General features: G+C 43.7%; 1 protein-coding gene across 1 annotated transcript in view; it reads left to right on the forward strand.

The window, feature by feature from the left end:
* CMIP (c-Maf inducing protein) overlaps positions 1 to 27,663 on the forward strand; it is a 131,105-nt gene that overhangs the window by 88,319 nt on the left and 15,123 nt on the right. The window contains exons 4-13 of the mRNA XM_071440747.1: positions 7,287 to 7,448; positions 8,623 to 8,664; positions 11,433 to 11,495; positions 12,878 to 12,958; positions 16,239 to 16,342; positions 16,907 to 17,011; positions 17,769 to 18,122; positions 25,502 to 25,567; positions 26,646 to 26,672; positions 27,122 to 27,170. Coding sequence (XP_071296848.1) covers positions 7,287 to 7,448; positions 8,623 to 8,664; positions 11,433 to 11,495; positions 12,878 to 12,958; positions 16,239 to 16,342; positions 16,907 to 17,011; positions 17,769 to 18,122; positions 25,502 to 25,567; positions 26,646 to 26,672; positions 27,122 to 27,170 — 1,053 coding nt within the window. The remainder of the gene's footprint in view (positions 1 to 7,286; positions 7,449 to 8,622; positions 8,665 to 11,432; positions 11,496 to 12,877; positions 12,959 to 16,238; positions 16,343 to 16,906; positions 17,012 to 17,768; positions 18,123 to 25,501; positions 25,568 to 26,645; positions 26,673 to 27,121; positions 27,171 to 27,663) is intronic.

A 27,663-nucleotide genomic window follows, 5' to 3' on the forward strand; every position in this document is an offset into this window, starting at 1 on the left:
CTGGTACGAAAAATACGGAACAGCAGTTGCTGTGTGCAGGATGAAAGCTGATGTTTTGCCAACCTGAAGTGTAAAGCTGGTGCTGGAACTGGGGCCTGAAGAATGGGAACGTTTGCCAAAAGGAAATGGAAGCAGGGATGGAGGGTTTCGGGGAATGCATCAGCGTCACCCATGCCAAAAAACGTCTCCCCTGTGGACAGGTCTGATTACAGCAGTAACCACATTAGCCCAGGCAAAGTGCAGCTGGAGCCACCGCTGGCTTTTTGCGTTTTCTAGCTGGGTTTAGGGCATCTCAGGCACAGGAATGAGGTAGAGCTGGGTTTGGCTCGACCAGCTGTGTTCCTGCATCTTACAGAGACTTGAGGGCTGTGCAGGGATTTGAGGGAAGACAGGGCACCAGCAGAAATAAAGCCCAGTTTCTTTGCTTGCTAGTGGTGAGGTCAAGGATGCCAAAGGTGACCTCTTCCCCAGAAGGAAGCCACAATTTTTAAGTTTCTTTCAGTTTTTGGAGACACACACGCTGCATTTGCATGCAGGTTTGTCTTCAGTGGAGCTCATGAATTTCATGGTTTAATTATTCTTCCTTTCCCTTGGGTAAAATAACCTTCCTGTTCCATCCTCTCATCCCCTGTTGTTACTGAAGGATCTCTTTGCAGCACTGTTGAGCACATCAGAGAGCAGAAGCCCAGAAGGATGGGCAGTCAGTTGACAGCTGTGTGCAAAGGAGGAAGATGGATATATATATATGTAGATATGTCTTATTATATCTATATTGTTATATCTATATTATTATATCTATATCTTATTATATATATAAGATATATCCCAAAGAACTTGCTTAGGGAGCCAGTTCTTCAGTGCATTAGTGTTGCAGCTGCCCAGTGTCATGCTGAGAGGTGACCAAGGAGCCTGGCCTGTCACCCCCCCTTTGTCCTGTGTCCACTTTGCACTTCTCCTGGTTCAAGCAGGAATGTGTTCTGTCTCTGTTGCACGCCTTTAAAATTGTGTTTATTTCAGCATTCTTTTCCTTTGCAGTGGTACTGTCCCAGTGGTACCTGAGCAAAGGACAAACCCTGTGCCAGGGGGAAGAGTCTGTGTGGTTGTTCCAGCTTGTGCATTAGTAACAGCTGAACCCACGTCACTGCTTGCTGAACCCATTGAACTCTGGCAGCTCTGGAATGGTGCTGACCTGAGCCTTGGGGGGGTCTGTAATGGAGCTGACCTGAGCTTTGGGGAGTTCTGGAATGGAGCTGACATGAGCCTTGGGGAGTTCTGGGATGGAGCTGACCTGAGCCTTGGGGAGTTCTGGAATGGAGCTGACCTGAGCCTTGGGGGGGTTTTGCCTGGCTTAGTGAGATCTGGAGACACTGGTGGAAAAAACCAGGTGAATCAGGGTAGACTGAAAAAGGTGGTGGCCGGGGATGGTGAGATGGGGAAGCACAGCAACAGGGTATCAGCATTCAAGTTGCTGCAGGCACAGTGCCTGCCAGTGGTGTTTCTCCTTGGGGCACCAGGATCCAGCAATTGTCCTGGAGGCCTGAGGGTCAGAACACTTCAGTTCTGCTCTGTTCCTGCCTTGCCATATGACATCAAGAAAATCACCTTGGTTTTCTTGCTCTTTCTCTGCTTCTTGCTTTTAATCATGTAGACTGTGAGCTGCTCAGGGCAGAGAATGTCACTGGGTGTATTTACTCAGGCCATGGATTCACAGGTGCCAGTCTCAGTGTAATAAATAATGGTGATTTTACCAAGATCTTTTTTATATGAATTGGCAAAAAACAAAGTGTTATTTAGACCTTAACTGAGTGAGAATCAGAAGAGCTTATCCTATAATATTTCCCTCCATTTCTCTGGCCTGTGGCAAGGAATTTATGGAAAAGTGAGACTCAGTCAAGGCAGTTGCATTCAGAGAAGCAACTGAAGCACAGATGCACTTCAGCATTTTGCACCGGGTAGAGTGAAATATGCAAAAAATGCTGTGACCTGAAAATATGGTGGAGAGCACAAGTTTGCTGCTGCTGTTTTACAGCATATCTCTATTTTAGAGAGCAGCACATTAGTCTTTCTGTACAGAACTTTCAGAAGGTCAGGAAGAGTTTGATTACTGCAGCATGAGCAGTTTGAAGTCCCTGATTTAGAAAAGTTTCCATAATCTCATCCCAGCCCCAGCCCCTTGGCTGGATTGGGACTTTCTATGGACTTAGTCTTTTCAGGTAAGTGTCTTTTTTTTTTTTTTTTTTAAATATTGGTAAATGTTGCAGGCAGGAACATAGTTCCAAAAGCTCTCAGTGGATTCAACTGGTGATTTAAGTCCATCTCTGACTAGCAGGGAAAGTTCTATTAGCAGCAAGTTAACCTTAGGTATTTTTCAGAATACCGTGAAGTGATACCTGCTAATATTAAAAGCAGAATATGGGTGTGACCAACTTTTGGGATGCCATGCCCTCTTTGTTTGCATGAAGATAATGAGTTAAAGGTCAAAATACTAGCAGGTGATGCTGTAGAATTCATGGTGCACCTGGGCTTTGTAGGACAGGCCAACATGTGTGTTGGACATCGCCAGCAACTCTTCCTGTTCCTTGTTACACAGTGTTTGAACAAAATGTTCTGCTGCAGTGGAGAAAACCTTTCCAGAGTCTGCTCTCGGTGTTGTTTTTATCTCTGCAGATTTGCATCTAGCAAGAGGCACCTCCATTTTACATAAGCACTGTCAACATCAAGTGTAACACCAGCCTGTGTCACCCGTCCCCGCAATGAGCTGGGGGACCTTTGTGCGGGAGCCTGACCTTTTCCCTCTTGCTGGAGCTGCTCTGGTTGCTCAGCAAGAAATAAACAATTGCTGGCACCCACAGCCCTCCAGGGCAGTGCCCCTTCCTGCAGGAGCTGCAGCCTGTCCCATTCCTGCAGGAGCCCCAGCCTGTCCCATTCCTGCAGGAGCTGCAGCCTGTCCCATCCTGCAGGAGCCCCAGCCTGTCCCATTCCTGCAGGAGCCCCAGCCTGTCCCATCCTGCAGGAGCCCCAGCCTGTCCCATTCCTGCAGGAGCTGCAGCCTGTCCCATCCTGCAGGAGCCCCAGCCTGTCCCATTCCTGCAGGAGCCCCAGCCTGTCCCATTCCTGCAGGAGCTCCATCCTCTCCCATCCTGCTGGAGCTCCAGCCTGTCCCATCCTGCAGGAGCCCCAGCCTGTCCCATTCCTGCAGGAGCTCCAGCCTCTTCCCCATCCTGCTGGTCCCATTCCTGCAGGAGCCTCCCTGCTAAAGACTCAAGTGATCCTTTGCAGGCTGCATGTGGTAAAGGGGGAAGAGAGCTAGAATTTAGCAGGCTCTTCAGCATTAGGGATGGCCATTAATTTTCTTTATGTAATGAAATAGTATTTGCTGATGGGAAGACAGGTTCCTGAGAGTACAGAACATTCTCTGGCTGGCAGTGGCAAAGCAAGGATGAAATTTTGTCATCAAAAAGGCCAACTTCATTTTTCCCTTTTTGGATCAGGTGTGGTCACTCCTTTAAGATGTTCCTAACATGAAAGGTCTTGCTAGGGCTGAACAAGGCAAATGTTCCGTGCTGGCTGATTTTGTGCATTAGAGCCCATTTTCCTTACTGACTACATCAGTATTATCATTCTTGTCCAAGAAAGTGGTGTATGAGCAAGGGCTACAAGATGAGGCTATTATAGGATAGAAAAATATATGAAGACCTTACTTAAAAAAGCTCAAAGTTTCCTAGGCTCTCTTGAAGTTTCTGTTGACAGCCGTGTTCAAAGGCTTTTGAGCACTGATGGTAAAAATGACTGCTTATAGATTTTTGTCACATTTCCTAGCTAAATAACTCTAGAAAAGTAATTTTTTAAACATGGACTTCAGTTCTTTCCTCCTGTAAAAGGGGATTGAGACTTAAGTCTTGGAGTTTTTGCAAGACTTAATTAATTAGAGTGATTTGGGAGTGAAGGATGCCCTGTCAGTGTCACTTATTCTCCTCATTCTGCTTCTTCTGGGTACTTAATAAATTCAGTGGTTTTGCATTTAAAGTCAGCATGGCAAGATTTTGGAGTGACACTGGCTGTGTGGCTCTGGCTGGTCAGTAACTAGGAGGGTCAAATTCCAAGTTGGCATATCTTATTTTCACTCACATAAATTTTCACAGGAGCTTTTAGTGAAATCCCCCTAGAAACTGGATTCCTACCCTGGTATTTTTCTTGTTCGGGCTATTAATGATAAATGTTGTGTGAATTTTTTCAGCAACTTCAGGGCATTTTTTACAGCTACATCCAGGAGGAGTGAACTCCTGGACTGACATTCTTGTTCTCCATGTGGGTCTTTACCAGGCAGCTTTGTTTTTCAGCTTGTTGAGTGATTGTTGCTCCCTGCTCTGGAGCCAGCACAGGTAGAATGGAGCAGATGGCTCAGTGTTGCCTAAGTGCTTGCTGAGACACAGCAAATTGCTTCTGTAACCCACTGATAGGTTTCAGGCTTTAATTGAGGCTTTCAGCAAGGCGCTCAACAGTGAAAAGCATTCTGCTGAGAAAAACAGCACTGTAACCATGGCCAAAGGTTCAGGACAGCAGAGTTCAACCCTCTTGGGGATGGCTCCTCTGTTTATTTATTTATTTTCTGCTGCTTTCCCACCATCATTCAAGACTCCTGTAATGCTGTTCACAGGCTGCAGCTCAGTCTGTCAGTGCCACTCAGTCCTTTGTGCTGGAAACGTGAAGCACACACTGATAAGCTTGGATTCTGTGCTTGCAGCAGGCTTGGTGTGTCTGCAAAGGTGGCTGTCCCCTGATGCTCCCCTTGAGTCCCTGCCTGCCCTGAGCAGGAGCTTTGGTTGGTCCTCCCTGCATGGCAGTGGCTAAAGCTCCTGCTGTCTTCCTTCTGATGTACGTCAGCATCATCAGCATTCTGACTTTTAATGGACATCTCTAAAAGGGAAAGAAAACCTCCCTTCCTCCTCCCTCACTCCAAGCAAGACTGGATTTGACAGCAAAAGAAGGATATTTGTGGTGGAGTTGTCTAAGCAGCGTCCTGTTGGGCAAGAGTTCCCTTCAGCAGCTTCCCCTTAGGCTGGAGGAGCTGCTCTGAAATGAGTTGTAACTCACCCAAAAAGGGGCAGCCCAGAGAGGCAGGGATGGAATAACCCAGTGGTCTAACTCTCATCCTCCCCCTGTCCCCACATTTTGTCAGCTTCTAATTCTGCTTTGACTTCTTCACAGTACAGGGCCAAGGAATAGGTTTCAGCATTGGAAATTGTATCTCTTGAGCCAGCTTGGTTTAGTGTCCTCAGTTAATCAGAAAGGAGTTGTTTTCAGTTTAAAAATTGTTTAAAAGTCAGAAAGGAGTTGTTTCCAGTTAAAAAACCATGTGGGTGACTTTAAATTTAATGCTGGAGTGGGTCTAACAAAAAGACCCTAAATAAAGGCACTACATGAAAAAGAGAAATTAAATTCTATGGTTGAAGTTTCCTAAAGAGTCCAAGAAATCTGTGATGTAGAAGTAGTGCTGGTAGCTTAAAATCACCATTGGATTTTCTCTGTCCCAAGGAGCTGAGAAGAACAAAGATTTTTGTGCAGTTTTGAAATCCCAGCCACATTTGATAATGTCTGCAGCATGTTTTTATGTTCCTTTAGCTTTTCAGTGGCTTAAAATGCACTGGAAGTGTGAACCTGACTGCCAATGTGCTTTTGTACTTGGCATGAATTTAATTAAAAAGATAATTGGATTGCTTTATCAGCCTTGACATGTCAGCCTAGTGCCACTCTCCTCTCCCCCCTCTAACAGTGCTGACAAACCCAGTGCATATGAAATCTGTATTTTTCTGCATTGTTCTCGTCTCCTGTGTTTCAGGTGGGGGTTCAGAGGTGGCTGTTTGCTGCAGAGCAGTAGATCTGCTCCAGGGTGGGAAGGAAGTGGCTGATAAGCAGAGAGCCAGCCTGCTCAGATGGTTCCTGCTGGGGCTGCCCTGGGCCAGCGTGGGGGAAATGCCAGGAGCCACAGAGCTCCAGAGCCAAACAAAGCACACGGGCCCTGTGCAGAGTCCCTGCCTGTGTTACACTCATGGACAGCCCAAAATGTGCAGCTGGAATCTGCAGAGCTGCACAAAATGGGCAGTTGATGTGATTTTCATGGAAATGCTGCTGAGGAATGTAAGATCCCTTTTTAGCACAAAACTCTGATGTTTTCACGTAAACATGAGTGCCCAGCCAGTGCTGTTAAATAAACCTGAGCGTGTGTCCAGACTTCTCAACATCTCTTTTTGCAGAGGACCAGGCTCCTGCAGAGAGGGGAGTGGAAGGGAACATGAACTAAACACGAGTGGGGTCCTGACAGTTGCTGTCCCTCAGTGCAGAGCTCCTTCCCTGCCTCTGGCACTGCCTCCATGCTCTTCTGCAGCCCCTCCTGGCTCTCATGTGCCCCTCATGTTGTTTTCAGATGTGATGTTTGAGCACTCATCATCATTTCCTTGAACTTGTAGAGTGCCACCAAGCCACCTCTGGGAATTTGGGTGGGTGGGTTTTCTCTAAAGATTGCTTTTTGTAATATAAAGCAGCCTCTGCTGCAGTAGTTTGTGGTCACATGGCTGCTGAGGAGTAAGAGTTTTCCTCTGCTTATCCAGCTGGTCTGTGGATGGGGCAGTTGATGAAATAGCTTGGACATGGTCAGGGGCATGCAGGGAACTGGGGCAGATGGGGTTAGGCAATCAGGCATGCTGTTCTTGAGAGTGGAAATGCTGTTGTGTGGAAGATTTGGAGACTTACAAGTTGGCTTCTGTTACAGCTGGAGGATGCCATCATGACTTTTCAGGCTCCTTCAAGACAGAAGATGGTCTATGAGATTTCTTTTTGCTTTGGTAAAATTGAAATGAATTCTGAATATGAATTCACATTCAGAATAAAGGATCTAGAAGAGTAATGTTTTGATGGCCTCTCTCTCTCTCCCCTTGCTTAATGAGTCTCTTAAAAAGAACTTAAGCTTTAGAAACAGTTCAGTAGCAAGTATCTATCTGTTGTTAGCCTGAGGAAAGTGTTTGCAAGAGGAGATGATGAAAAGAAAGATGCTCTGGAGTTAAAAAACTCATTTTGAAATGAAAAGAATCATGGTTTTTCATTGCTTCCACAGAAGAAACTGGTTTAAACATAAAAGGTTTTCTTGTCCATTTACGAGCACAGTGTTTCAGCCACCAGAAAAGGCACAAAACTCAGCACACAAAGCAGCCCCCTTGGGCAGTAGGAAGCACAGCTGCATTCAGGGTGTTTATGGTGGTGTCAGTGTGGCCCTCTCATGTGTCTTGCAGAAGAAGATTTACAAGTACAAGAAGGTGCTGAGCAACCCCAGCCGCTGGGAGGTGGTGCTGAAGGAGATCCGGACGCTGGTGGACATGGCCCTGACGTCCCCGCTGCAGGACGACTCCATCCACCAGGCCCCCCTGGAGATCGTCTCCAAGCTGCTCTCAGAGGTACCTCAGCTGGGCTCCTGTCAATTCCAGATGAGAGACAAACAGTTAAAAGTTTGGGGGTGGGTTTTATTTTAACTTGGGCTGTCAAAATTCTGCCTGCGAGTCTGCTCGTGACTTCTGCTCACTTGAGTGGAGTTTGCACTTGCTGGGGAGAAGGAAAATTTGACCCATGTTACGTGGATTTCTGGTAACAAAACAAGCCCCATTTATCTTGTGTTTGTTGGTTTGGGTTTTTTGGTTGGTTGGTTTTTTGTTTCTTTGGTTTTTTTAATTATCTACAGTAAATTTACATGGGTTTAACTCATGCCTTAAGTCAGTGGTTAAGTTCCCTTTGACTTCTATTCCATTGGCTTTGCTTCCATGACCAATAATTTTTGTATCAATATATATACACACACACCCCAATAAATTAATTGTGTAGCTATTTTATTTTTATTAATTCTGATAAAGAAAAGTGTATTTCTTCAGAGTTATCTATCTTCCTCCTATGACATCTGTTTCAAGTATTTAACTTTTCATGGACAGGAATTGTAATGCCAAGCAGGCTTTTCTTGTCTTAGTTCTGTGTGATAGCAGAAGGATTTGATACAAGCAAAAATATCCACTATTGTTTTTTCTTGCAGTAGTCAAAAATCACTTAGTAACACACACCATTGTAACCTCTGGATGGATCATGCTGCTGGAAAAGCACAGAGCAAACTCTTCTACATTGGTGGTAGCATAGGTGACTTCCAGTCAATTTATTGGCTTTTCCTGGTTCTGTGTTTAAAGAAAGAATTTTGGGAAAACTGGCCACAAAAAAAAAAAACAAAAACAAACCACCACAACAATCCTTTTAATAATTTTTGTAAAGACATACAGCTTGTCCTAAGAAAGCATTTTAATGAAATGTATTGCTGGCTTTACTTTCTCAACTGGTTGAGACCTCTGGCATCCTGGTGTTTGTGTGCTGAGCTGAAGGAACAGTGAGGGCTTGCTCCAGTCCTCACAGCAGGCACTGTACCACCTCCTTTAGGAGAATGATTTTAATGCCGTGGCTTTTATTCAGGAAATAAGCAATTGAGTCTTGAGCCTTTCTTCTTGTGTCTGGTGGTAGCTGAGGACTGTGTGTGCTGCTGTACCAGCTCAAGGGTGCTCTTGGCTCACTCATCTTTCTTCTATTCAACTCTTTCAGAACAACAACTTAACCACTCAAGACCATGAGAGCATTATTGTGGTAAGTACCTTTCTGTCAAAAGCTGAGGACAAATCTATATTGTTTGATAACAGTTTTCTTAGTGCCTGTCTGTGCCCCAGTGAAGTAGGGCAAATGTGAAAGCCTTTCCACCAGTGCTGCTGAGCTTAGGCAGGAATGAAAACCATTTGTCTATTTTTTGTGTGGCTTTGTCATTTCTCTATTCTTGTTTCATAGATGAATTACAATAAAGCTTTCTCATCAGCCTGTGTGAGAGAGCACAGCAGGCTGAGTGTTAACAGTCTCTCCAAATGGCCTCCTTAGGAGGCTACACAGCAATATCCATATCTGTATATGTACTTTAAATAGTCCAACCCCATCATTTCCAGATGTGCCCTATAAAACCCTTAGGCTGAGTAGTTTCCTGAGGGGCTGATGCTGCCATATACAGAATGTCTCCATTGCTGAGGGTATGTGAGCAAGGGATTGCTCTTGTGTCATTCCAGTTTAACTCCCTGCTAACTTATTTTCAAAAATATCCTCTTCGACTTTTTTCTTTTTTGTAGGTCACATTTATTTAGCCATAGAAATAAGTGAATCAAATGGCAGCTTTGTTGCTTGTGAAACAAAGTATTAGAGAGGTGGAACTTGGTTCCTCATCACTGTGATTTAATTTAATTTTCTGGCAATTTCCAGGAGATTTTCACAGTAATCTAATCTAGAGCCTCCCCACTACCTGATTGTATCACATCTCTGTGACACTTTCTGCAAAATGACAAGGTGGCAGGTAGCTGCTAGTAGGTGTTAATTGTGTTTAACTTCTGTTTAATGTACTCTTTTAGCTGGAATCAACCACTGACATAAATCTCTAAAGTAGCATTTACTTTTCTTTGCCATAACTTTCATTTAACTCTAGTGCCAAGGGTAGTTCAGGCACCCAGTTACAACTAGGGGAAGCATTTTAAAATAAAATATGAGAGGTGGCTCTGCTGTGAGCAGGGAAGGTGAACCAGGTGGCCTCCAAAGGTCCTTTCAGCTCTGTTATTGCTCTGTTCTGGGTGATGGCTTCTCCAGAGCAGGTCCTGTCCTCGTGTAGGTTAATTCCAAGCCATTAAGGAGCTGGCAGTTCCTGGGCATTCAGAGCTCACTGCCATTACCCAGATAACCTGGGCTATTCCTGGAAAGAATTGCTAATCCCGTGTGTTTATGTAGCATGTGGAAAGTACACAGTGCTTGGCCATGCAGATGGGACCAGCTTTCCTTGTCTGGATGGTGCTGGGGCAGATCAATATCCCAATATCCCAACCAATCCCTCCTGCTCAGGATGGGACACACGTGCTGCCACGGCTGGGCAAGGTGGCACAGCACGAGGTGGCACAGCACGAGGTGGCACAGCACAAGGTGGCACAGCACGAGGTGGCACAGCACGAGGTGGCACAGCACAAGGTGGCACAGCACAGGTGGCACAGCACGAGGTGGCACAGCCCGAGGTGGCACAGCACGAGGTGGCACAGCACATGGCTGCTTCTGGCCATAAATTTGTGAGGAAAACCCTGGAAAGGTCCTGTCAGGCTGTCACACTTCCACACTGACCGCAGAGGCAGAGCCATGACCTAGGACTGTCTCTGTTGTTATTATCCTGAAGTAAACAAGCCCAAAGATGGGTTCAGGAAAAATCTTAAGCTCAGCTGTTGGATGGGGAGCAAGGATGTTCTGAGCTCTCCCAACTGGAGGGGGCTGTGTTCTCCTTCAATCCCCTGTGGCTGGGCCAGCACCAGAGGAGGAGTGAGCAGTTGCAGAAGGATGGCACATGATAATGAGTATCATAGTTCTGCCATGTAACCAAACAGAGCTTTGCAGTTTGCTTGGGTTTTGTTGTTAAAATTCACACTGATCTTGACCTCTGTGAAAACACAGCTGCTGCAAGCAGACACACAGGGCTGAGTAAGGAGATGAGAGGGAGAGCAAAAACCAAAGCAAAGCCTTAGTAAAACCCCAGGTGCCATCCAGATAAAATATCTGGTGTTCAGTTGCTTAATACAGAATGTCCTGGCTGCTGTGTTTAGTGTTTGACATGGAAATGGGTACTGGGAATCCCTGTAAATGAAGAGTGGAAAAGCCTGAAGGCACCACCACATACAATATATTATTCTGGTACCATTTTCTAGTTTACAAAGGAAGCAACAGCAGCTTAAGTTCATTACCCCCTCAGAGGCAGGTATGACCTCCAATGTGTTTACCCAGCATAAGCACATTGGTTTGTGCAGCAGCAAAGGAATGGTTGATCTCAGCTCTTACAAAGTTAGATGCTTGATTTTGATAAATAGGATCTTCCCAGGTAAGAGCAGTGCTAGGTTGCTTTTAGTGAGCTCTTTCTCACAAAAAAAAGAGCTTGAACTCCTTCAGAAAGGATGTGTGTGTGTGGTGGTGTTCAGTTTTTTCTTTTAGGGAGATGTTCTAACTGAAACAGTGAGCCAGATTCATCCTTGCTGTATTACATCCTAAAGCAAAAAGTTCTGCTCCTGTTTCCATTTAAACCATTATAAATACTGCACTCCTTTGCCTGTTTTACATATTTACACTGATCTAGTTAAAAGCAGAGTTTTCCTGAGGATTCATAGCAGAGGTGTGCTTGAGCTTACTTGTAAAATAAACACATGGCCCACCTCTAATTTCTCCTTTGATGTTTTTGTCCTTTTCTAAAAGTGAGCTTTTATGCCCCCAAGAAAAAATACTTCCCTGCAATATGCTTTCTCCAGTTGCTGCCTTGAAATTTAATTTTTCTCCTTTTTCTCCCTTTCTTTTTAAAGGCAATTGCACCTTTGCTGGAAAACAACCATCCTCCTCCTGACCTCTGTGAATTCTTCTGCAAGGTATCAGAACAGCTTTGCTTTCTGAAATCTCATAATTGTATATGACTGTAATTCTTTGAGTGGGGAGTTGTTTTTTGTTTTTTTTTTCTGTAACTTCTTACCTCCTGCCCAGATTGAGTTGAGTTTTTGGTCAGCAAGCAATGATACTGGAATGGTGAACAGCTCCATTATGATAAATACCATCATATGCTTAGTATATCAGAGTGTTTTGTCCTGATAGTGTGTGAGAGTTAAAATTTTGAGACTCCCACACCTCAGTCTGGGCACAAGAGGTGTCCTACTGCATGCTGTGTTGAGCTAATGCAGAAATCACTGCAGCCACTGTGTTCAGGTGTGGGTAACACAGCCCTTATGGGTAATGGCAGTGGGAAGATCATAAGGACTCATCCTCTTCTCTGGTAAATCCATGCTTGTGCTGCATTTTGTATCCTTTATCCATAAACTTCAGAGTACTTTGGATTGCAGACCTTGTGGATTTAAAAATACTGCTGTTCCTCAAGGCCTGTTTGTGTTTCAGTTTTGAGTCTGCTTAAATTTGCTTGCTGATGACTGGGTATGGATTTGTCAAAGACTCTGGATGCTGCTTGTAATTCCCATCCAGAGTTATTCATCAGCTGCTTCTTCCTACAGAAACTGAGTCTTGCATTTTTATAAGCACTCTTAGGTTGTCAGTAGCCTCAGACTTGATGCATTTTTCTTCCTGATTTGGGATTTTTTGATCCTTTGATCTTTCTCAGAGATGGGCACCCAATTGTCTGTAAATGTGTGCAATGGGATGTGTATAGTTGAAGGAAGGGAAACAAGTTATGGACTTCCCAGAACGGAAGTGGACAGGGTAATGAGGAGAATTTATCTTCAAAATTGACCCTGTCTTGAGCAGGAGGTTGGACCAGATGACTTTCAGAAACCTTTCCCAACCTAAATTACTCTGTCTGATGCATTATGATTATATATTTCATCCTGTGATGGGAGAGTGGATTGTTGGTACCTCCCAAGATCCACCACAGGTTTTCAGGCTGGATCCCAGAGAAAGGAGGTTTGTGACATACACTGCCTGTGTGATCATATCTTCCTATTCCCAGCCTCTTTCCTTTTAAAACTGTTGGCAATAAGACCCCAAAATGGTGCATTGCAGTGACTTTTGGGAAGAATGGGGGACAGGGAAGGGAATTTGCAGTTTGTGAGCTCCCATGGGAATCTTTTACTAGACTCCAACAAATCCATAGGAAGGAGCAGCGTTACGAGTACCTTATCTCAGAAAAGATTAATTTAGCCCCTGAATTTTGCTAATCTTGGGATAATCCATGCATGGGGTGTGGAGCCAGAGGATGCCCATCCCCAGGATTCCTGCAGCTCACAACATGACCTGTTGCTCCTTGCAGCACTGCCGAGAGCGCCCGCGGTCCATGGTGGTGATCGAGGTGTTCACCCCGGTGGTGCAGAGGATCCTCAAACACAACATGGTGAGTGCTCAGGGGGGCTGCAGCAGTTTGGGGAGGTTTTACTGCCATAACTTCTGTGATCAGCAGCTGCTCTGCTGCCTGTCGTGCCTGTTGGATCTAAATCTGCCCCCCAAAGTGTGAATGCTGCGTGTAATTGTGTGTTACTTCATCGGTGCAGAACTAATAAGCTTTCAGTGGGATCCTCAAAAGCATCTGAGCAAAGCCATGCTTTGAGGGATGTTTCTTTTGGCACCATATGCAGCTCCAGCTCTTTCCCACCTGGCCCTTGGCTCCTTATTTACTCCATGCATGTCATGCAGTTAAAACAGTTTGAAAATCAAATAAATAACGAAAGCAGAATGGGGACTTTGTTCATTTTGAGCTGAGCCCTCAACACTTTTCCTGTAAGACACCACCAGCCTTCTTGGTTTCCATTTTTATTTAGTCCATGTCCAGTGAGTTCTTACCTCAGTTTCCTGAATATCCTTATACTTTTCTACTGCTTTTCTACTGCTATTCTTCCTTCTCATTACAGGATTTAGGTACTCTGTCATTTTATGGCTGTTCTTACCCAGATTTCCTTCTCATTGCTGATCAATTCCTTGTCAGTATTTGAAATAAATGCCCTGCTTTGCTTTCCACCCTGTAGACCAGATTCCCCTCTCCCAAACTCTGAAAATAGTCTTACATATTCCATATGTAAGATCCATATTCCTTTCCTAATAGAAGTATTAGTATCTGGGGTATTTACCAGCTCTCCAGCTTTTGTGGCATATTGAGTTTCCTGCCAATGTTTTGAAGTTACATGAAGAAGTCTTCCTTCACAATGCAGTGGCAAAGAATAACAAATAAATAAAATATTTAAGGCAGTTGATTTGGCTTAGTGATCTCAAGGATGAACCTCTGTAACTTCATAGTCAACTTCTTTTCACTAACATATAATTTTAGAGACCATCTGTTGTCATGCTGTGATTAGTGTGAACCCAGTAGAAAACAGTTCATATTTCTTATTTTTCCAATCATATTATTTAACTCCCTAAGTTTACAGAACTAGGTAGAAAGCCCAAGATGGCAAAAAGGTCATATTCCTGGCTCTGTGCCAGCACTGTGCAGACATGTAAACATTTTTGAATATTCTGTAGTGTTCAGTGAAATATTCTGTAAATGTTATTCTTGGATTCCAGACTGAGTTTTTTAAAGCATCCAGAGCTCTTGAGGGGTCTCAAATAAAATCTAAATGCATAGTGTAATGCTTGTATTTGGTTAGCTTCAGAGAATTGGGTATATTTACCATACTTAACATTTGCAGATTGAAAATCAACATGTCTGCACCGCAGTGTGTAGTTGGAGAATTTATGGTGTCAGGTATTAATTGGAGTGGATTTGGGCACTTTACCACCCTCTGGGGACTTCTGTACTGAATAGTGCTTTAGAGAATGTGTGTGTGTGTGCACATAAATAAAGTTACTCTTTAGGGGGACACTAAACTTCATCCCCTCAGGAGGCCCCGTGCAGTCCCTGGGGCAGGAGACTGAGCTGGCTCTTCCCACCTTTGCCTCCAGTTTCTTCTGTGGCCTTTGAAAATTAACAACAAGTTTTGCTCCACAGTTTTCTGTCTATAAAATGGGGAAAGAGTGTCTCATTTATCTCTGATTTTAACATCTCAAAAGAACCAGGATAGGTTTTTGTCTTGGTGACAATACTGGTTACAGGACTGGAGGCTGTTGTGTGCTGAGTTATTTGAGGAGTGCTCAGCAGCCTCCCAAACCTTTGGGTTTTAGCTGTTTATAGACTCAGCCCAAGTGTTTGAATATAAACCCTTCTTTCTTTTTTTCTTTTTATTTTTTTGAGCAAACACTATTGGTGGTGTGTATTGTTCTGTGCTTGGTATGTGATAGGGCATTATATTAAATTTTATTTTAGGGATCAGCAATGACATCCTCTTTATGATCTCTTGGACTTTGAGTCCAACTTCAGTTAGGACACCTAGACAGGCTGAAAACTGTCATAAGCAAATTGCAATTGCAAAAGCTCTCTTGCAAGGCATGTTCATGAAATTAATCAAATGTTCTAATGAAGCACACATGGTCTCCTGTCCTTGGTTCAGGTTGCCAGAAGGAGCTGTTGAAAGTTTAATGATGTTAATTGTAATGATGTGGAATTGCCCACAGTCCCTTTGCTGGGCGAAGTTACCAGGCAGCCATTCAGTACCAGCAGTGACATTTAGGGCTTGAAGGAGACATTGTTCAGTCTGAGCTTGTTCTCAAGTTTTTGGTCATTTTCTCTGGCTGTAAAACTTACCAGGTATTAATGCAGGTTGTGCTACAGAAGAGCCTGAAACCCAGAGCACTGAAACTTTCTGTTAACTCATTCTGGAGTTTATCATCCCTTTTACAGACCACCACTAGTTCATTACCATTTGTGGCATTTCTTTAACATTTCAGCTGCCATGTTTTTTTTCCAGGCTAACTTCCACAGGCAGCTGGTGGAGGAATAGCTGGGAGTGCTTGTTTGTCCTCAGTGGACCTTGTTCCCCACTTGGAAATTCAGCTCTGTAGTTCTGCAACACCTGTGTAATAAGGTTACACCTGTGTAAATGTGAGGAAATATGCTGTGGAATAACACTCACCAGACAGCAGAATTTACTCCTTTCACATCTAAAAATAGCAGGTGATGTGAGGAGATGCAGGATTTCAGTTAGCAGGTGCCTCTCTGACTGCAGGATTTAAAGAAAGTGACTCTTGAGCTCACCTGTCAAATTCACAGCATAGCTGGAGTAAAATCCGTGGAGAAAAAACTGATCTCTGGTTTTGTACTTGATTGCTTATTGATAGCATGTCAAAATGATTTACTCTAAAACCAGAATAGATACTCATGCCAGACATGGAAGTATAATATTTTTGGGGTTTTATTTCTAAAAATCTGCCGTTAGGAGTGAAAGCAAAAGCGCTGAACAAAAAATGTATTTCAAAATCAAAATATCAAATGAAAAGTGCAAAACAAATGTGAGACAAAACATAGGTGAGATTTTTTTGGTTTTTAGTTGTTTCATTATACAGAGCTTTGTTTTCAAAGTGGGTATAAAGGAAAGAAGAGATTGGAAATTGTAATGTAATTGGAAATTGTAATGTTCTCCCCTATTAGTGGGGAGAACATTACTTCAGTGTGCAGAGATGTTCTTCTCTTGAAGCTTGTCAGCATAATAGCAGTGTGAATTCAGTTGTTTGAGCTGGTTTCTTTTGAAAACCCACAGTTTGGATGTACATTCACCATCTTCACCGAGTCTCTCCTTCTTGGACAGGATTTTGGGAAGTGCCCTCGGTTGCGGCTCTTTACTCAGGAGTACATTCTGTCTTTGAATGAGCTGAATGCTGGAATGGAGGTGGTGAAGAAGTTTATTCACAGGTTAGTTACATTTCATTTATGGTGTATTTCCAGTCCTGTTTCCATGCTTTGGTGTGTTACTTCTCCCAGCCCTGCTTTACTGGCTGTTAACAGTAGCTGGTGCTTTTTGGTACTGGCAAACAGCAAATAAAAACAAATTAATCAAGTCCCTCAGGTGGTGTTGCTGAAGTCTCTTTTTTAAAATGCTAGTTCTCAGATAAGTCTGGGGTTTTCTAATTCCTCACTGCAAGGTAATGGACTTTGCTGTGTGTACATTCTTCATATACATTTAGACTCAAAGCCTCTGCAGAATGATTCAAATTAACTTTCAGGCTCATCATGCTCACTCAAGTGTGAGATTTTGGGAGGACTTTAGGGATACCACATCAATTAAACTGATGATTCGGCTTACCCTTGTTCCTAAGTAAGGCCATTGGATGTAGAGGGTTAAAATATCTCTCTGTTATAGCCCTTCTGAAGATCCCCCAAGGATGCCTATCCAGGTCTGTCACCTCATTCAGCCTGAATGGTTTTGCCCACAGAAACCTTCCTCGCAATGAGATCATCTTGTTTTTTCTTTTCCAGCATGCATGGTCCAACAGGACAATGCCCACATCCCAGGGTCCTGCCAAATCTTGTAGCTGTCTGCTTAGCTGCCATTTATTCCTGTTATGAGGAATTCATCAACAGGTCAGTGTGAATTCCCAGCTGACCGTGTGTTCTTCACAAATGAGATCAGTGTGAGATGGGTGTGCTGGAAAACCTGAGAGAAGCTGAACCTTCCTTCCCTGGTACTCACCAAGGAAGTGAGGAAGGGCAGGGGTGAGACCTTGAAGAGGGAGTTGTGTGTAAATCCCTGTGTATCTGCAGCTTTGAACTCGAGCTGGTTTCACAAGTCTGTCTCGGTTATTGTGGAAACTCTGATTCCTCACACGCCGCAGTTCTTGACACATGAGCCAGTTTCCAGTAGACACTGAGGGTTCCCCTCTGCTAGGTTTCCTGTTTGTTTATGCCTATCTGACTTTCCTCATGGTGGAGCATGGACAGGGGCTGCTCAGTGTCCAACACAAATTCCAGACACGAGGCCTGCAGACAAATGTCTGGGCATGTACTATAGCCACATACATACTTGGGCATGGATTCTGTTACAGCTTTGTACAACTTGGACAGGAAAGTTCACCTTTAGACTAAACTGGTCTGTCGATTAGAGTACTGAAAAGCTCAAGTCTTTGTCAAATAGGGGCTGCAGAACAGTCTTATTGGAGCCTTTTAATGTTTTTAATTTATTTCGGTAATCCCATTGCAGAGAGGAAAGCCATCCGCTGGGCCGGGGTGAAATGCAATGGGAAATTGCAAAAAATTGTGGCTTCTCAGTGTTGCACTCTCTCTCCTGCTCCCTGCTGGTATGTCTGTCTACTGAAATGATTTGTTTCTTTCTGGAATTCAGTCGGGACAACTCGCCAAGCCTGAAGGAAATTCGGAACGGCTGCCAGCAGCAGTGCGACCGAAAGCCCAACCTCCCCCTCCGCCTTCTCCACACGAGTCCTGACCTGGTCTCTCAGGAGGCCACCTTGACTGAATCCCGCCTCAAACCAGTCATTGTCACTTCCAACGAGATCCACGTGGAGGTGGAGCGCAACAACACGGCCAACCAGAAGATGACGGCCGGCGTCGGCAACGACAGCGAGCCCAACCTCATCGACTGCCTGATGGTCAGCCCCACCTGCAGCACCATCAGCATCGAGCTGAGCCCCCAGGCTGACAGGATCCTGGGCTGCTACGTGGAGATCCTCAAGATGCTGTGAGTGACTGTTCTGAACAGCTTTTAGAACAGTGTCATCCCAACAGTGGTGGGGAGGGCTTTTCCCTCAGGCCTGTTGTCTTCAACATCTGTGGCGAGCCAGCACGTGGTTATAAATCTTAACTCCAGCTCTGGAGAGTCCAGCCTTTGAAAGAGGCATCTGGCACTGCCAAGATGTTCTAAAAATAGCAGTAGGAAGATGAAAATGGAAAGCTTATTTGTACATTGAGCCTCAGGCATTTTACAGAAGACGGGATGTTGGTGCCAGTGGTTTCTGTTTTTGTTCTTGCCCACCAAATATAAATAAAAAAACCCATTTGTCTCCTCTAGGGCTCTTGGGATTGCCTGAGATAGAGCTAGAAAAGGCAGGTCTGTGGTAGGTTCAGTGCTTGTGCAGTGATAGGCAGCACCACTGCCCTGATGTTAGCAGGAGTTGGATACTGTCATTGTTTTTCACTTAGATATTCTCCCTTCTTGTGCTTGTAGAAGTTTTATGACTTATTCAGATATGCTTGTATTAGAGTGGAGTCTCTGTCCAGTTGCTTTGGTACAGTGGACCTGTATTAGGCCCCAGGTGTTCAAAGTCTTTGCCACAAAATGGTGGCAGGGTGGTTCCTAGCAGGCAAATCTGAATATCTTAAACAGGAATATAAAGGAAAATGTTCTTCAGGAAAAGCTTGGTTTTCTCTGGATGAATGAATGAAAAGGAATAACAGAAAAGGTGGACTGCAGAATGGGAGTTTTTAATAGAAGTGAAGCTAAACAACTTTGTTGACTTTGACAGTTAGCTCTGATACTGAGTTGCAGTATGTTTTGTGGCAAACTGTTTAACTTCTACATTAATTATTTTTAAACAGTGTAAGGCCTAATGAAGTCATAGTTGAACTTTCTAGAATCCAAGACATGAGTGAAATCTGGACTCTGCTATAAACCATGAGCATGTGCCTGCACTGCAGACAAATGCACATCTGGGGCTGCACTCCCAAGGAATAAAATGAAGTCAAACTGCTGTGGTGGAGGATTTTGTGAAGGTTTTTGTCCCACATTTTCATTTTTTCCAAAATACATGGTACAAATTTGCAGCATCACTCTTCCACTCACTACACAGCTGACTTGCAATTACTTAAGCACTCATTCAAAACTGAAAACAGGACAAGTGAATACCAGATACTGTTCCCATTAGATTCTTGAGCAGGAAGTTGCTGTGAAGGCTAATTTTGTATAATTTTTTTTTCCCCGTGGCCTAGCTTCTTCTGCCTTTAAACATGATTGCATTAAAAAAAGCACAGCATCTGAGTTTGCTTCATCTGGGGGCTTTTGAGTCTGCACTCACCCAGGTGCTCCATTAAACACGTCGTGTATTTATTCCTGTCCCCTTGACTCTCCCTGTTTTCCATAAACACTGAGCACTCTCCCAGTCCTGGTGCTGGTTGGATGCTGACTCACTGAGCATTGACGGTTTTGGTTTCATCATGCAGCTGACACACACTTACAAACAAATTCACAAATGGACATGTTCTTCCTCACAGTCTCTCCACTTTTAAACATTTGATATGCCAGCTCCCAATTCCCATTGAATTTGCTACGCAAAGAACTCGTTTCACTCCGTACCTTAAAATAATCTATTTTTTTTGGATGCATTTCCTATCTTTTTAAAAATCAAGTTGTTCAACTTGATTTTTAAATCAGCAGCAATGAAAATGGGAATATGTTACTGTTAGAGGTGTTGTAGATGTGGGGAAGCTTTGGGCCCTTTTTCTGCTTGTACAGCAGGGATTCTGAAAGGTGAAAATCCCAGAGGATGTGCACAGTGAGGGACCAGTGATAACACAAAACTGGTGCAACTCTCCTCAGAGTGCCCTGCCAGAGCCCACAGCCTGCTTGGGAAATCACAACCTGTGAGAATATAGGGCAGCTCCTAGGGCAGAGCTCTGCCTGCAGCTCCCCTCATTGGAGTTCCCTTCCATTCCTGCTCATCCCTTGATTTTTTGGGTGCCTGAAAGCAATAATGCAGAATCTGCTTGCTCCTCATTCTGCCGCTGGCTCACTGGGAGGTCTCAGATAAGGCACTTCTAAGTGCCTCGTTTTCCTTATTTGTAAATTCTGGTAAAGATTTTCGATGTTGTTTTTTTCAATGCTGAAAGCAGTGATGGAACAGCATTTTAGAAGGACTCTGTAGTTATTACCCAAAATACAAGATAATGCTGTTGTGATGCTGATTACTTTCATGCTCTAACTCTTCCTGAGCAAAGGATTTCTGTTGCATGAAATACTAATACTGTACTTTGAAAATCTGAGAATATGAAGAAAGAGAGTTGAAGAACATGCCAGTAGGAAGAAAACATTAATTATAAAACAACTGCCATCCAGGAGCTGAGCTCTCAGCGGGCTTTCAGTAAAATAATGGTCTTATTAGTAACAATGGTAAGCCAAACATAAATAAGTTGCTTAGCATTGAGTTTGATTGTTCTTTTAGGTGTCTGACTCAGTATCATCATCAAAACAGGAGAGTCACCAGCAATGATATCTTTTTTACATAATTAACTTAGGGCAGCAGGGAGTAATTTATTTAGGCAAATTTTAATTATTGGAAGTCTAGCAAATAAGAATTCTCAACAGTAGCTTCAACAGAGGACATTTTATTGTTCACCTGACTCTTACACAGTGCTTACTTTTTGGGGGAAACCCTCACTTGGAATATTGATGAAGATGTGATTTAACAATCACTGTAATACTTCACTTTTTGCACAGAAAGCTAAAAGGGCAGTTTAGAAAGTTTGTCTGTGGGGCTCTTACAGCACCTAGAACATCTTTGACCTTTTTTCTAATGTAGTTGAGTAACAAAACGCAACTATTGCGTACTAAAGGAAAATAGAAAATCATGATTTTGAAGATGCTGGCAGATGACCCAAAGTCTGGGCAGATTTTAAAGGAGACAGTCTCTAGGGTAACATGCTGTTTTGGTCCTGCACTCAAAAGTGGATCAAACTTCTGTGTCAATATTCTGTAACTCCTTCTGGACTCTGATAGTGTTACTGACACCAGCCAGTGCCTCCTGAACGCTACAAGTCTTGAACTGGTGTGTAGAAAATGCACTAAATTAACTGCAAAATTTCTGTTCATCATATTAAATTAGAGGCTTTGAGAATGGCTCAGCATTGCCCAGCTCCTATTTGCATGTTAATGTTTCCATGCACTTGGGAATGCCTTGTAAAGCCAGACTTGTGCTTGAGCAGGGCAACCATGGTTAAAGAAAGTTGCAGTAGAAAGGGCCATGTGTCCACTCCTTGGGCTGCAGAACTTCAAAGGTTTCTTTCACCTGAAGGATCCCACTGGTTCCAGGGGATGGGGAGACATTTAAACTGTCTGCAGTGAAATCTAGGTCAATTGGTTGTGGGAACAGACCCCTCTTGGGGAAGCTCTGTTGGTGTTGTATCATAAACTGTTACCCTTTGTCTGTGTTATTTTTTGTTTCCATGGCTGCCTCCAGTGGCAAGGGTCTGTCCAGATGTCCAGACACTTGTACCCCTCTCTGGGGCCAGTGTCACAACCTGTTTTGGGCAGCCTTGTGTTGCTGTTTCCTGATGCTTCCATGCCAACTGTGAGCAGTGGAGCCCATTTCTGTTCTCAGCAGTTAGGGCAGAACCTTTCTAGGGTCTTTCAATGGTGCTGAATTTTCTTCTTTTAAAAAAGCCAAACAAGTCCATCTCAAAAGAAGGCTGAGAATGAAAGGCACCTCACTGTTTTGCAGATAGGTTTGTGCCTTGTATTGACAAGAGGTCTGATGAGGCTTTTTCTCAGCCTGTCCTGACACCCTGAGCTAAACCTGATGTCATACAATTCAGGGAATTGAACCTAGAGCCAGGGAAAGAAGAGATCATGTCTGGGGGTATGGTCATATTATCTGACAACAGAGATCTGCTTGTCAGTCTGCTCAGTCTGGAGAACAAGCTGCTTCCAAGTAGTTGCTCTTATCCCTTCATTACCCCCAAAACCCCAAGGCCTTGGGGCTTGCAGTGTCTCCGAGATGAGAGCCAGAGCTTTCCAAACACGAGCACCCACTGGAGCTTCCCCTGGCTGCTCTGCATTCCCCAATAGGTCAGTGGCATGCTCTGAATATCCCAAGTGGATTATCCTATGTCATGTTTATCGAGGTTGCCCCGGGCTGCTCGTGTGTTTTGGATTGTTTGTGCCGCACATGACACGCGGGCAGGTTTTCATTTTGGTGAAAGGTGATCCTGGGGAAGGAAAATGTATTATGTTGGCAGGCCAAGAGCGATGATGGCCCAGAGGCAAAGTCACTGCAGTGGGGGATTATTTAATTAATATGGTTGTTCTGTGCCCTGGGCAGTGTCAGGGTGAGGGAGGCTGTGGGCAGGTGATGGCTCTCATCTGTCACCTGGGAGCCTGCAGGTTGGGCTGCAGCCTGGCTGCTCACCTAGAACTGCAAATCCTGCAAAAATCAGAGCCAGGGAGTCCTTCTCCCCCTTTTATCAGGCCAGTCCTGGGATTTGAGCTGTGTGATGAGCGTGGAGCCCAGCGCCCTTGGAAGAGCTGGGAGGGGAGTTTGTCCCAGGATGTCCCTGTGGCTCTGTGCTCCCTCCTTGTCCTGGCCCAGCCTCTTTGTCTGGCTCATTGCAGTGCTTGTTCACTGCAGCCAGAACTAATCCATCTCCCTTTCTTTCCCTGCTTCAAACACTTGTCTTGTGTTAGAGCTTTGAATGGATTGAAAAAAAAGAAAAAGGAAAAAAAAAAGAAAAAAGCAACTGTCTGAAATGAAAGAAGAGTGCAGATGAGATGAGCAGAGACAGAAGGAAAATGTTTTTGAAAAGGGAATAGGTGGGAGGAGGAGAAACACTGTAGGCTTTTAATAAGTAGTTTAGTTTTATTCTTGTGCTGTGTTTGTTTCATGTTTCCTAGCTCACACTGAAGGGATTACAGCCTGTGCAGATTTTATGTTCAGGTCCCACTCATGCGACCAAATTTTATATATTTCAATAGGAGATGGTTTCCTTCCTTCCTTCCTTCCTTTTTTTCTTCCTTCTCCTCCTGGTTAAGCAGACTGATTTCTTTTCACTGCCCTCTCACAGACCTGCCCTGCTCCCCAGCTTTGAGAAAAGCCAGTGACACTGTCCCATTCTGTCTGCAGTTTCATTCCAAAACAACTTTTTTCTTACTCTTGCAATTTCCTTTGAAGCTCAGCCATGAAAAATTGATTGGTTCATATTATTAGTAATCACAACTCTCCAGATTGCTCAAGAAGGAGGTTCAGTGGTGTAACACTTAGCCTGAGATGTCACAGGAGCTAAGCCTCAAAGTGGCTCTCAGCTGTTAACCTTCTGTAAGAAAAGATTTGTAGGTGCTGTATCTCATGTGATATGAAGCACCTTTAACACCTCTGGATTTTCTAACTTAGCTTTTTGACTTCTGAGTCTCCCCTGCTCAAAAAAAAATCTGCTTTTAGCACTGTTTGTGTCTACCAATAAAAATGTATTGTTTTTAGAATAAAATCCGCTAGGAATTTCTAAAGGGTGTGCATATTTAAATAAAACAAAATGTCTGCACTGTGTTCTCACACCTGACAAACGTGGTAAGACCTGTGGCACTTCTCAGGGCTGCAGCTATAGATAGGTTGCATCAGCTCTCTCCTACAGAGACCTGGTACTTTAACAAGAAACTTTCAGCTGAACCTGAACACAGGCCAGAGTTCTGTGTGACCGACCCATTCAATGTGTCTGTGGGTCAGAAACAAAGAATAATCTTGTAGATAGCTTTAATTAATCAAAGCTTTGTTGAAAGAACCCAGAAAGCTCATCTTGGAGATGCTGTGTCAGAGGTTTCCTTGCATTATTTCAGTTTATGTGACTAGCCCCATCCTCAGGTGTGTCATGATATTCACTTTACACTGACTAAATGGAAAAACAACCCCTGTAATGAAGTCCTGCTTCATGTCTTGCTGTTCTGAGACATTAAACAGAGTTGATCATCTTCCTTATTTGTTCAGTGGCTAAGCAGGTGAGGGACTTTTTGTCTCTGGAAAAAACCTGATGAATAGGTGATCACAAAGGGCTCTTGCTGCCACTGACTCACACTCACTTCAGGTTTGTGAGACACCCCCTGTCTCAGGGTTGGCCCTACCTTAGACCTGTAAACAGAATTTTTCATGGAGGAGAAAATTAGGTTCAGTGGCTTCTAGCATAACTGGCATGGGCACGAGGTTTCTTTTTTGGGTTACTGTAACTTCACATGTGCTCTTCTGGTTTTTAATGCACTAAACCACTTTCAGTGGTCCTCATGGGTTGGTTGCTTGCATGACATAGCACACATTTGTGTAACCTGAACTTACACTGCTCTTGGGCAAGTGATAACTGCTTCCCTGGTTGATTTTTACATCACAATTCTCCATTCAGGTAAAACTTCTCTGCATGTTGCTTCTTAAGAGTACCCTCCTCATGCATTTAAATTTTCTTTTTCTATGAACACATCTTTGTGGATTGTCCAACATCATGTGTGTTATTAGTTTATGGACATTTCTGTTTTATGTGGTTCAAAAGATGGATGAGACTTTTGGAAATGCATCCATCTTCAATTTCTCTGAGCTAGAAGTTTCCCTTTGCAAAACTGCATTCTTTTGGAACAGTTTCTGTGCATATGTTGTCTGTCTGTAATGCTATCAGTAGATACTGTCCATTTGAGAATATTACACTTTGTTCCTTCCCAAAGACACACCACACTTTTGTGCCAAGTTTCCAGTAAGCTGCAGCCAATACTCTGATTTTTAACACTGAAATTCAAAAGGTAGCAGCACTAAGAGGAGGTGGCAGGCTCTTCTCTGTTGTTTCTACAGACATCCCCAGGTGTTGCAGCCCGTGTGAGATTCACTTCTGTGTGTGCTCATTGTTACCAGTGGGACTGAGAGCCAGGTCTGGGCTTTGGCTGGTGGGTTTTGTGTCAGAAATGGATTTGGGGGTATCTCTGTTTTTACAAATGGGCTTATGTCTTATAGCAAAGAAAATTTCTAGCTCAATGTAGAGAAGAGCTTTAAATAGCAGTGGCGTGGTAATTGCTCTACCAACTTAGATGAAAGTATTACTTAGTGATTAAATGTCAACAGGTTTCATAAACAGCAAATGTCTTTAGGTTGACATAAAGAAGGCCTCTCTGGAGGTCACTGTAAATACCAGATTTATTGTGCCTCAATATGGAGAATGTGCTGGAAATGGAAAGGGAAATGTCACTGTAGATTTTGAGAGTGCTTCAGTAAACCAGAAAGGTTGTTGGTGCCCACAGTAAAAAGCTTTTAACTCCTTGAACTAACTGTTGGCAAACCATACTTAAAACCTGGTGACGTTAACATTAACAAAATGTTCATTTTGCAGGTCAGACTACGATGACTGGAGACCAGCCCTGGCCAGCTTGCTTCAGCCTATCCCATTTCCCAAGGAGTGAGTTTGCACTGTTTTAGTATTTACTGGCTTCTTCTTGTTACTGCTTTTTTATGGTGAAATATACATCAAGTGAAAAGGGATGGCAGTAGGAGCTTTGTGCCTCCAGCATTGATTTAGAAACTGAAGCTGATTTTGGCTGATGCTGAGGGATGTGAAGACCTCCCCACGTTCAGCTTCCTTCCCCATTTCTCTCAGATGATCCTGAAAAGAAATATGGTTAACTAGAGACAGGCAGACAGGAAGGGGAGGAAAGCTGGTGAGGAGGAGAGCAGAGTGAGAGATTCAGTGGGGGAGGAAGCTTCGCTGGCGTCACACAGACTCCTGTCATTTGGGTTTTGCATTAAATGAAGGAACTGCCCTACGATCAGCCCAGCTCCCCTGGTAACCTATTAATGAGCAGTGGTGTTTATAAAGTGCAGACCTCCATGGACAAAATTACAACCTGTAATTGTACAATTTGCTGGCTTATCACATCCCCTGATGACCTGGTGTCTTGAATCACAGAGGTCTAATCCTCCATGCCAGGTTACCTGGGCTACAGTGAGAGCTTGGAGATGGGTAACAGAGACATCATTACCTAAGTCTAACTTGAGTCTTGGGGGAGCTGTAAACCATACCATGATCCAAGGCACTTCACAAAATGACCATTAATTGCCTTACTGATGTATGATGCTAATTAGCTGCGACCATACCCTAATTGCCTTGCAATTAAGGAATACACCTGGCTCTCTGAGGCAGGCAAAACCCTGTAATTATATAATGGTACTGTAAGTCTTTTACTTTCTTCTGACCCAAAGCTCCCACTGATATTAGTCTGAGCCTTGTCTAAGAAAGACTCAAGAAAAGCTACAAGATTTGTTCCAAGTAATTTTCCCCTCTAGGTCAATGAAAGAGGCTTTATCTGATTTTTTGAAACTTTTTTTTTTTTGTCTTATGTGCTGCAATTGCTTAGCAAGTCCTTTTATTTTCTAGAAAGAACTGAAAAGTGCTTGTTTGGTTTTTTTGGGCTTTCCCCCCCCCCCCCCCCCCTTCTCCTTTCTCTCAGATGCTCATACTCTTCTGTTTTCCATTTCAGGGCTCTCGCACATGAGAAATTCACAAAGTAAGTTTCTGGGGCTCCTTTGTTTTATTGAATAAATTCTTGTATTAGTCAATAATAGCAATGATGCATTATTCAGTATTGTGTCTGTAATGGCTTTTATCTGTGAAGGGCTGTAGGCATGTTCTGTTAGCAATAAAAAGTTCTCTTTGTAATTTATTGTGCTAGCAGGAGCCCAAGGACTAAAGCCACTGGGTGCTGATAGAATTTACAAAGGAGTTTGTCAGTGCACATCTTAGAAACATTTTCTAGGCTATTGTGAGCAGACACTGTCCTTGGTAATAACTTTTAGACATCATATTTCCTTTCTGTGAAAGGAGTTCAACTTGTTTCTCTCTAAATTGCATTAATATATATAATTTAAGGTGTTGTTCAAGAGAAATGTGATACTTGTGTAAATACTGCAACCAGCAACTGCTTATTCTTGTCCTTCTTACTCTTATTTTTTTCAGGGAGCTGAAATATGTGATTCAGAGATTTGCAGAAGACCCGAGGCAAGAAGTGAGTTTGTTGGCAGTTTACACAGAGCATTAGTTGGAGGGATTGCAACTGCACTTGTTCAGATCTCTCCTTGAGTAGTTTGTTCCAAAACACAGTGTGGTTTTACTCTGCCTAGGTCTCGAAGCAGTAGTGGCCTCTCAGGGTGGTTTATGTGTAAGGTTTATGTGTTGTCACCTCCTTGTCTGGCATCAGTTGATGTCCTTGTTCTAAACCGCAACCAGAAAGATTTTTCTGTGGGATCACTCAGAGCTTTACATCTTCTGTACAAAAAAAAAAATGAAATCAAAATCCATGGGTCCGCACAGCTTACAAAAGAACAGGTTTTGTGTAGCTGTGTTTCAGCTCTGTTGTGTGCAAATGCCTGTAATTCTCATGAATTGGCAGCAGGAAGGGGGTGGGAGTGTGTTCCTGGGGTGAGAGTGTTGCTGCAGCCTCGTGGTGCCTCAGAGCTGCACTCAGAGCCTGCTCAGCATCATCAGCTTTGGCTGAGTCA

Source organism: Agelaius tricolor, unplaced genomic scaffold (genome assembly GCF_023055355.1).
Source record: "Agelaius tricolor isolate 1412-34295 unplaced genomic scaffold, bAgeTri1.0.p SCAF_15, whole genome shotgun sequence".
NCBI classification, from domain to species: domain Eukaryota; kingdom Metazoa; phylum Chordata; class Aves; order Passeriformes; family Icteridae; genus Agelaius; species Agelaius tricolor.